This window comes from Chlorella variabilis, assembly GCF_000147415.1.
Source record: "Chlorella variabilis unplaced genomic scaffold CHLNCscaffold_3, whole genome shotgun sequence".
Classification (NCBI taxonomy): Eukaryota; Viridiplantae; Chlorophyta; class Trebouxiophyceae; order Chlorellales; family Chlorellaceae; genus Chlorella; species Chlorella variabilis.
Genome location: NW_005435085.1, coordinates 681,339 through 691,109, shown reverse-complemented (window position 1 = coordinate 691,109; position 9,771 = coordinate 681,339). Strand labels below are relative to the sequence as shown.

The 9,771-nt window shown below is 65.6% G+C and overlaps 2 protein-coding genes across 2 annotated transcripts in view; one reads left to right on the top strand and one right to left on the bottom strand.

The window, feature by feature from the left end:
* Nucleotides 1-4,372, top strand: part of CHLNCDRAFT_56869 (hypothetical protein) — a gene marked incomplete at its 3' end in the record, with an annotated part of 9,395 nt that extends 5,023 nt beyond the window's left edge. Inside the window, exons 8-21 of the mRNA XM_005850799.1 lie at nucleotides 622-772; nucleotides 978-1,088; nucleotides 1,198-1,311; nucleotides 1,489-1,596; nucleotides 1,747-1,828; nucleotides 1,920-1,985; nucleotides 2,078-2,195; nucleotides 2,289-2,423; nucleotides 2,548-2,603; nucleotides 2,718-2,881; nucleotides 2,978-3,022; nucleotides 3,607-3,747; nucleotides 3,848-4,037; nucleotides 4,143-4,372. Of these exons, the coding sequence (XP_005850861.1) occupies nucleotides 622-772; nucleotides 978-1,088; nucleotides 1,198-1,311; nucleotides 1,489-1,596; nucleotides 1,747-1,828; nucleotides 1,920-1,985; nucleotides 2,078-2,195; nucleotides 2,289-2,423; nucleotides 2,548-2,603; nucleotides 2,718-2,881; nucleotides 2,978-3,022; nucleotides 3,607-3,747; nucleotides 3,848-4,037; nucleotides 4,143-4,372 (1,711 nt within the window). The remainder of the gene's footprint in view (nucleotides 1-621; nucleotides 773-977; nucleotides 1,089-1,197; nucleotides 1,312-1,488; nucleotides 1,597-1,746; nucleotides 1,829-1,919; nucleotides 1,986-2,077; nucleotides 2,196-2,288; nucleotides 2,424-2,547; nucleotides 2,604-2,717; nucleotides 2,882-2,977; nucleotides 3,023-3,606; nucleotides 3,748-3,847; nucleotides 4,038-4,142) is intronic.
* Nucleotides 4,373-8,266: 3,894 nt separating this feature from the next.
* The window catches only part of CHLNCDRAFT_140484 (hypothetical protein), a gene marked incomplete at both ends in the record, with an annotated part of 2,405 nt that continues 900 nt past the window's right edge, over nucleotides 8,267-9,771 (bottom strand). The window contains 4 exons of the mRNA XM_005850511.1: nucleotides 8,267-8,493; nucleotides 8,646-8,741; nucleotides 8,864-9,044; nucleotides 9,194-9,271. Coding sequence (XP_005850573.1) covers nucleotides 8,267-8,493; nucleotides 8,646-8,741; nucleotides 8,864-9,044; nucleotides 9,194-9,271 — 582 coding nt within the window. The remainder of the gene's footprint in view (nucleotides 8,494-8,645; nucleotides 8,742-8,863; nucleotides 9,045-9,193; nucleotides 9,272-9,771) is intronic.

The window sequence follows — 9,771 nt, the reverse complement described above, 5'->3', positions numbered from 1 at the left end:
AGCTTCTCCACACCCGCTGAAGCCAGTCGCCCGCTCGTGGTGCTCCTTGATCACTCGGGGCAGCTCCTCGAGCGGCACCACGGGGCACCACCGCCACTCTCCGCTGCGCTTGACGCAGCGGCACAGGATGTCCTGACCGCCAGCGCCCTTCAGCACCTGGAAGAACTGCAGCACCTTCTTGCTGTAGTTCTTGGTGCCGCCCTGCACTGCCGCCCCCCCTCCCGCACCCCGCCGCCGCCGGCCTGAGGGCGCCTGCTGGTCGCCCTGCTTGATCCGGATGATGCCCTCTACATCTGACTTAGTGAGAAACACATTCTTGGCGCCGTTTTGGCGCCGTTCTAAGGCATAAAGGATGACAGGTTGGTTCATAATTTTAAATTTGCGGCAGCTGCGGGGTGCGGGAGGGGAGAAATAGAAGCCTTAGAGACTCTGAAAGGCGAAGGAAAGGGAGGGATCGCGGGAGAGAGCGTGCCTGATGAGCCAGACGAATCGGGGGAGGTGCCACATCAGCGGGCAACACGTGTTCCCAGACTGCAGGTCCCTGCCTGAGCGGCACCAGGCCGCCCACCTTTCTGCCACACCCACCCCTCCCCTCCCCTCCCCTCCCCTCCCCGCCTGCAGCGGCCTGCAAGCAATGAACAGCGCGGCCCTGCGCACCTACGGGCTGCTGATGCGCCTGCAGCGCCGCGCGGAGCTGGCAGCGGCAAGGTGGCTCAAGGCGAGGCTGGAGGACACATCCTCTGGCAGGCAGGCGACAGTTGGGCCGATCAGGGTTGTTTCTTGGGAGACGCGCTGGCACCTAAGCAGCCCGCCGAGCTTGATTGAAGAGGATCGGCTGCCTGCCCATCACATGTGAGGGCGGAAGAGATGGGGAGGGTGCCCACCCGCAGCCCAGTGCCCCACCCCCCGCCTGTACAACCGCAGATTCGTACCGCCTCCGTGCCTTTGCCGCCGCGGCGGTGGGCCCGCTGCGCCAGGCTGTCCTGCGCTTCTATGCCCAGGCCTCCAGCCACTCCTACCGCCTGCTCTCCCTCAAGGCCAATGCCAAGTTTGACCACATCGACTGTGGGGATGAGGCGGGGCTCAGCGTGAGAGTGGCAGTAATGGCAGGCGACCTCGAGACTTTTGGTGCGCTGGGGGGTCTGCTGTCTGCCCACGCACTACAAGGCAGACCCTGCGCCCTGCCTCCCCCTGCAGGGCTGCACCGACAACTTTGGGGAGGTGGTGCGGGAGCTGAAGCGGCGGTGCGGGGTGCGGTACGTGTACTGCTGGCACGCCATGATGGGATACTGGAGCGGATGCATGCCCGGGGTGAGCAGCTATGCTCAGGGGCTGCCTTGCCAGGCGCTCAGCAGGAGCACCCTGCCACTCCTTTGTACACAGCCAGCATCAACGGCCGCATGCTGGGATTCCGAGTCCACCCCAGCACGCATGACGTCTGCCCTTTGCCCCCCGCCACCGGCCCCTTGCACCTCCTGCCCTGCGCAGGCTCCGGGTGTGGCCAAGTACAAGCCTGAGCTCATGTACCCGCGCCCCTCGCCAGGCACCCTGGAAGTCGATCCGTCCATGAAGGCAAGGCGGGAGCAAGAGGGGATGGTGGGAGGGAGGCGTTTGCAGACGCGGAGCGAGGGCCCTCGCATGCTGGGGCAACCCTTAAAGCAGCTCATTGTTTTCCACAGCGAGGGATCAGGAGGGGACCTTGGATGGGTCTCAAGTCCCGCTCACCTGCCCCTCATGCCCGTGCAGTGGGTGCACCCGGCAGTGAATGGCGTGGCTCTGGCCGAGGACCCCCGCACACTGCACAACGACCTGCACACCTACCTGCACGGTGAGGGCGTGGACGCTGAGCTCCGGCTGGCTTCGGAGCTCCGCTGTGCACACACACAGCATGGTCCTCCCCAAGCGTGCCCCTGCTGCAGAGTGCGGCGTGGATGGCGTGAAGGTGGATGTTCAGAGCACCATCACCATGTTTGGCTACCACCAGGGTGAGCCTGGCTGGTGCCCCCACACTGCCGGCTGGGCCCGTGGATAAGGTCTTCCGGCGCGATGCTGCGGCTGGCCTGCCATGTCCCTGCAGGCGGGTATGCCGCCATGGGCGCGCGCTGGCACCGCTCGCTGGAGACCAGCGTGGCCGCCCACCTGCCCGGCAACCACCAGATCAACTCCATGTGCTGCGCCATGGAAGACATCTACAAGTGAGGTGGGGAAGGAAGCCAAGCAGCTTGCCCAGAGCACCGGCCTCGCTACCCGCACACCCCCGCACCCATCTCCCTTGTCCCTGGGTGCAGCATGAGCCACAGCAACATCGGTCGCGTGGGCGAGGACTTCTACCCAGCGCTGCCCGCCTCCCACACCGCCCACATCGCCAACGCCGCCTTCACCACGCTCATGATGGGCGTCGTGGCCTGGCCCGACTGGGACATGTGAGGCGGCTGTGTCTGCAAGCAGCTGCCTGGCTGGCGAGGCACGCAGGTGGCCCCCAAAACCTGCGGCCCCCAAAACCTGCGGCCTACTGCGAGCGGTGCACCCCCTGCTGCCGCCCCGCAGGTTCCACTCCGACCACGGCTCCTCACACCTGCACGCCGCCGCCCGCGCCGTCAGCGGTGAGCATATGGCGCAGGGGACGCTCAGGGCCAGCCCATCCCCTGACCCCTGTGCCCACCCAGCCCCATCTCGAGTATATCATCTGTTGTGTTCGGCCATGCTGTGCTCTGCAGGCGGCCTCGTCTACGTGTCTGATCGTGTGGGGGAGCACGACTTTGCCCTGCTGCGCCGCCTGGTGCTGCCCGACGGCGGCGTGCTGCGCTGCCGCCTGCCGGGCCGCCCCACCACCGACTGCCTGTTCCGGGACGTCAGCCGCGACAAGCAGACGGTGCTCAAGGTGTGTGGGGGTGGGCTGGGCGCTCGGTGGGGGCTGGTAAGGCGCGGGCCCTGCACTGCATCCCACCAGCTCGCCTCCCCTGCTCCCCGGCCGCAGGTGTGGAACCTGAACAGCGTGACGGGCGTGCTGGGCCTCTTCAACGTGCAGGCAGGTGGCTGCTAGGGTCCCTCGCGCTGCTGTGGTCGAGCCCACTGTGCTCGGTGATGGGCAGTGTCACTGGGCACGTGTGGGTGGGTGGGGGGTTAGGTGGCTGGGGGGGATGGCATGCGAGCACCTGATCACATACCTGGATTGCCAGACAGACATGCATGCGATGGCGACCCAAATTGCCGAGGGTCTGAATTCAAAGAGGGGCAACCCTTTCAGCTCACTGCTGTCATCGGGCACATGCTGCCGATCTGGCAGGCTGCCGCCGCGCTCGCGCCACATGCATGCCCTGCAATGCTGGCTCTGCGCATGGATGATGCCAAACACCGCGAGTTTCTGAATGCCACCTCGCGTGGCTTGACGAATACGTAACAGTGCTCTGACAGCGCAGCCTGCCTTGTTGATGCCTCGCCTGCATCTGCCAGCTTCCTGCACGCTGACCTCTCTGATGCACCAATGCATGGGGACGATGGGCAGCGATGATGGCCAAATTCGAACTCATTCTTGAGCATGCCAATGCGCTGACGATACTGACGGAATGCTGAGCTGCTGCTGGGCCCCTCCCCGTCCCACCGCAGGGCTCCACCTGGGCGGTGCGCCGCCGCAACTACCACACACACGATGCCCGCCCCCCCACGCTGACCGCCGTCGTCAGGCCAGGCGATGTGCCCTACCTGGCCCCGGCAGCCCGCTACGCGGCATGGAGCGACAAGCTGCAGGTCTGGGCTGCCAGGCGCTGCTGCTGGATGGGCCCTGCCCTGCCCGCTCTGCCCGCGCTCCCCCTGCCGTGCCCACCAATTCGTCTGCCCTGGCCTGCAGGAGTTGCGTGTGATGGCGGCACGGGACGACAGCTGGGCGCTGAGCGTGCCCGGCGGCGGCGGCCACGACCTGCTCACCGTCAGCCCCGTGCTGGAGGCGTGCCTGGCTGGCAGCCAGATGGGCGTGGCGCCCATCGGGCTCATTAACATGCTGAATGCCGGAGGCGCGGTGCTCAAGGCCCAGCTGACAGGTAGGCTGACGGGAGGAGTGGTGGCCTAGCGCCACAAGCTGCGAATGCGCAACACTGTAGGCGGTTTGGACACGCGCCCTGCCCATCATTTGGGCGCACATGCAGAGGGCGGCGACAAGGGCGCGGCTGCGACGCCGACGCTGCGGCTGGAGCTGCGCGGCTGCGGCCGCTTCCTGCTGTACGCCTCGTGCCGCCCCGCCACCGTGCTGCTGGATGGGCAGCCTGCGGAGGGGGTGGAGTGGGAGGAGCAGAGTGGAGCGGCCTGGTTTGATGTGCCATGGAGGGGCGACCAGGAGAGCGGCGCAGCCAGCCGCCTCGCCGTGGTCCGCTTTTGAGCAACCACTGCGAACGCAGGGAATGACAATGCAGTACGCAGCAGGCACGCAGGAAGACAGTCAGGCAGTCAGGCAGGCAGTGAAGTAGATGATCATTCTGTTCTCCAGCCCAGAGACCTGCTGGTTTTTCAGCACCAACGTGCGGTCCTGCAGATTGGGTTGGTCTTTCTACGTTTCTTTGTTCCAGGTGCAGCTCATTTACAGTTGCCGGTGTGAGAGCAAGCTAACCAAGGGCAAAGCAGAGAGAACAGCTGAGGGTTGAGGTACTATTCAGTTTTACCAAGCTGGCTGGGTAATGTTTCACTCATCTACGCCATGCCCATCAGCTTCAGCAAGTCCTCCACCTCCTCCTCCTGCCCATCCTCAACTCCAGCAGGCTGGGGCTGCCCCGACTCGGTGCCCACGTGGGGGAGGGGGCATGGGCTGCCGTACTGCCCACCGTCCTGCTCTTGCTGCCAGGGCTGTTGTTGTGTTGCGGCAGCGGCGCCAAGGCTGGCCTCGAGTGGGTGTGCGGACCCCCCGGGTGTGGGCGGGAGCTGGTGTGGGGGAGGGCCCGACAAACTGACTCCTCCCTGGAGAGCCGCCGCTGCCGCCGCCAGGCCCGCCTGGTACCCAGCATCAAACTTCTGCTGCTCCTGCTGCATCGCGACCGCTGCCGCCAGCCCCGCGGCAAAGCCGTCGTCAAAGGCGGGGCGCACGCCGCCGGCCAGGTGGGGTGGCAGGGGCGTCACGCTGCCGGGCGGTGCGACGGGGCTACCAAACGGCACAACGTGGGGAGCTGCCTGGCCGGTGGGAGTGGCAGCGCGGCGGCCAAGCGGCTGTTCCTGCTCCTGGTGCTGCTGCTGCTGGTTGCCGATTGGGCTGTTGCTGGCTGGGCCCCAGCCCGTCTGTCCCGGGGGCTGCCAGGCAGTCGGGTGAGGGCTGCTGCCGTGTTCCTGGTCCAGGCTGCTGCTGAAGTCTGCCAGCGACAGCACGCCCGCAGCAGCGGCTGCCTCAAACTGGCCGCTGTCAGCTGCGGTGGGTGAAGGCGCCGAGTGGGCAGACGCGGCATCGGCAGCCCAGGGAGGCAAGGGAGCGGCGGGGACGGGTGTGTCTGGCTGCGAGGAGGGGAGGCTGGGCGCGGAGTCGTGGCCAGCGGCCGAACCCTCCCACCGGCTGCTCAGCGCCGCGGCCGCCATCTGCAGCTCACCGCGAGCGGCCTCTGGGTCGCCGTGAGACGCCACCACCTGCTGATCTACGGCGAGGGTGGGCGACGGCAGGAGCAGCGCCTCTGCCAAGCTCACAAGTTCCTGCGCCTCTCTGGCCACATCCACCGGCGCGGCAGTGGCGCCGCCTCCGGCCCAGCCGCCGTCCATGAGAATGGCAGCGGCGCGTTCCGCGTCGCAGCCCGTGGCATCGGCTGCGGAGGCGGCGGCTGCTTCGTCAAACCCCATGTCGAGAAGGGCTGCAATGCAGGCGGAGCGCTTGTGTCGTTTAAGCAGGTCCAGGGCGGGGCGGGACAGGCCCAACAGTTCCTCCTGCTGCTGCACTGACTCACGAGCCTAGCCAGGATGGGAGGAGTGGGTGGAAAGCCAGGAAGTGGTTAGATGGGTGGACTCCAAAGGACGGGCTGGGCGAAAGCTACTTCGGATGTGCAGGCACACAAGGGCAGCCCCATGCGTGCGGAGCCGGCCTGCCGGCGCCGCACTCTCACCATCTGAGCCACAGCAGCCCGCTCCTGCGCCCGCCGCTTCTGCTGGCGCGCCTCATCCAGCTCGCGCTGGCGGGCAGCCCTCCTCTTAGCCTCCTTCTCCGCGGCCCACTCCTTCTCGCGCTCTTGGACCTCCCCCTGTTGGGGAGCAGGAGGGCGGCGGGCAGGTGGGCACGTTGTTGGGCCATGCAAGGGCATGCACCAGAGCATGCTCACAAGACGCATGGGAGGGCAACAGGCAGCGGCCCACGAGTCAATGCCTCGGCACAAGGCTGCCCCTCACCTCGCTGTGGCATCGTTCGCAGTTGAAGATGCGGCAGTCGGCCCCGTAGTGGCAAAGTGTCAGCTCGGCGGGGCGGGGCGGCCCAGCATGGGAGGCTCCCTCGCCTGCCGCCTTCCTGGCAACCCCTGCGCTGCCCGCCCACAGCGGCGCGTGGCTGGCCTTGCCTAGGCTGCTGCCCATGGGCTTGCCGTGCTTGCGCGACACGGCAGTGCCTGCCTTTGTTGCCGCTGCTCCCGCGGCGGGGCGCTTGTTCGCTGCCGCTGCCGGCTGCTTTGGGGCGCGGGCTGGCTGTGGCGGCGGTGCCGCTGGCTTCTTGATCGGTTTGATAATGTCGGCACCTGCACATAATGCACCAGGTAGCAGCTCCAGTGGGGCAGGAATGAGCACCAATGCGCTGCAGGTCTGCGCCAGCTGGACGGGAGGGCAGCCTTTTAGCAATACTGCTGGGCGCACCCAGCAGCCCCTGCACCCACCTACGGTGACGCCAGGGCAGGGGCAGGCATCTGCTCGCTTGCTGCGCGTGGCATGGCTGTTGGCGGGGCACGGCAGCCGCTCGGCCTGGAAGAAGCTGCAGCGCCGGGGGCACCGGATGGCTGGTGGTGCGACAGTGCCTGCCCTAGGTCCCCCCACCCCACCCACCCACCCACCCACCACCACCACCACCAGCCAGCGCCCACACTTTACACCCACACCACTGCTGCAGCCACAGTAAGCCCGCCTCTGAAGCCACCCTCCCACACTCACTACTTGGGCCGCTGGCGCGCTAGAACCTTGTACTTGTTCAGGCCGACAGAATTGGAGGTGGTCTTTGACACGTGCTCCACCACCCAGTCGATGGCGCACTCTAAGTGGTGAGTCGAAGAGGCGTCGCCGCATGTGGTGCAGTCCACTGCACAAGGGCGGCGTGGTGCAGGAACAGCGGGCACACGATGAGCGAGCAACACGATCAGGTGGCAGCGGCGCGGGGAGACGGGGAGACGGGCAGCGGCGGCGGCGCGCAGCAGGGCCAAAGCTCATCACTCGGGCGGCTGCACTGGACGAGTGCGGGGGGTCTCAGCATGGCAGCACGGCTGGCTCTGCTAGCGGCTGGGTGGGCACGGCATGGCGAGAGTGATCCGATCGTGGCTGCAGGCAGGGCTCGCCTGACATGTACTCGTCGGCACTGGAGATGTCTTCTCCACAGATGCCACAGCATCGGGCCCGGTCCTCCGGTGCCTCCTGTGGGGCGACTGGGTGTGGGGGCTGCCTAGCCAGTGGCGGGCCTTTCCCCATGGCGGCAAATTGAGAACATCCGAGAGAATGCATTGGAGGGATGGATGTGAGGTAAATGCCTGGGGGCGCGCCAGCTCGGCGGGGGGGCCGCCACCTCGGCGGCCTGCGCCGCCGCCAGCGCCATGACTCTGCCCAGATTTGCATTCCTTCTCCTCTGCGCGCCCCACTGAAGGCCCTGCCGTTTTGATGCATCGCAGTGCAACGCGTGCATGCTGCAACACTGCCATGTCCCTGGGGGGGACATGCAGCGGGGAACCATGAACCAGAATGCACCGCGGTGGTCACACTCCTGATCTCAGCCCTAGTGACTTTGGTGTGTTAATGAAAAGGCCTTGGGACGATAAAACCCCTATATGCAGAGTTCCAACAGGCGTGGGGCCTATGGGTGAAGATGGGGATGCGCAAACAAGCGCCACCAACACAGTCGCATGCAAATTATCAGAGGGAAAACAGCTGAGGAAGGTCGCGGATCGGTGCAAGAAGGGGTACCGTAGGGGTTCAGTCGCGTAAATGAAGGGGTACCGTGTGGGGTATCAGAAAGGGGTTCGGCCGCGTAAATGTGCGAGCAAATAATCTACCACCAGAAACTGATCTCAGATCGCAGATTCCTCAGACTAGGGGAGTCCATGCTGCTTGTAAGCCCTTATATTTACCAGTTGCACCCAGCCACGTTGATGATGGCGCCCTTGGCCGTCACGCCTGCGCCCAGCACGTTGGAGCTGAAGGCGGAGTTGACGATGGCGGCGGCGTTGCCGCCGGCGTTGCGCAGGGCCACCAGGGCGGGAGCAGCAAAGACTGCGCCGCCCTGGGGGTGGTCGAAGATCTGCAGGAACTTGGTGGTGCCACTCGAGATGTTCTCGACAAAGTGGTAGGCCCCTGCAGGCAGGCAGGCAGGCAGGTAGCTGAGCGAGCGCCCACTGCTGTGAGCTGTACCAACTCCACACAGCCATGTGAGGGCAAGACCTGCGCACGTGTGCGCACGTGTGGCAGTAGCACAGCAGCCCGGTGACACCCCATCACAAACTCACCCTGCTGGATGTAGCCAGCCTGGTTTGCACTGATATCAGTCACACGCACGTTGGCCTGGTCCTCCTCACCACGGAACTGGTAGATGCGGATCTTGCCTGCGCCACACAAGGGAGCAAGGGTGAGAGATGCGCAGGCACAGCAACACCTCAGCCAGGCAGGTGCCCTGTAACCAAAGCATGGCATTGAAAGCTGGATGAGCAGGCAGGCAGCCACTGACCCTGGGTCACGAATAGCGTCTCAGCAGAGTTGGGGTGGACATGCACGGCCACGGCAGTGCAGCGGTTGAGGGTGAAGAGCGCCAGGGGGATGGCGCTGCTCTTGAAGACGGCGCCGGCGCCGGCACCCCCGCTGCGCTTGATGGATCCTGCCCCGGGGAAGCTCTGTGCCTGGTTTGTCCCCTGCAGCGAAAAACAAAGATGCAACCAATAAAGAAAAAAGAGGAGCTCAGGAGATCAAGCCCTCTGCGGCGGTGGCGCTGGCGTTTGTGAGGGGTGAAAAGGTGAACCAAGACACCATCTGTGCCCAGTGTCGCACACCGCCTGCTTACCACGCCAAACTGGAACCTGAAGTTGGCGGCATTGGTGATGACCTCCTCGCGAACCTCAAAAACGGCGCCAGCACGGGCCTGCGGCAGACCACATCCAAACCCGGCGTGAGGGGGAGGGCAAGCAGGCAGGCGGGCGGGCCAATTTGTGTGTGCGTGCTTGCTTGTGTGGGCTTAAAGTCTGGTAAAGCAAGAACTAGCTTGCAACATAGACTCCCCGCCGAAACGGGACGGGAACCGGGCGAAAGCAGAGAAAGCAATAAAACAGGGGTGGAGCAAGGCGACATGCAACGCAAGCAGCTGACAGGGCACGCATCGAAACGTGTGTATGACTGGCAAAGTGGCATGGCGCATTGGGGAGAAACGCAACGGTACGGGAGCATGGGCTGGCCAAACGGCAGTGCGGAACGCTAGGTCACTAGAAAAGCAGGGAAAGGCGCACTATGTATGCAATGAGGGCAGCCCCGGCTCGGGGCCGTTGAGAAAGCAGTGGGCGGGAGGGGGGAGGCCCCGGTGTGGGCGGGCCCCATCGAGGGGGGATGGGGCGCGCAAGCGGCCAGATGGGGCGGGGCGCGGGCGGC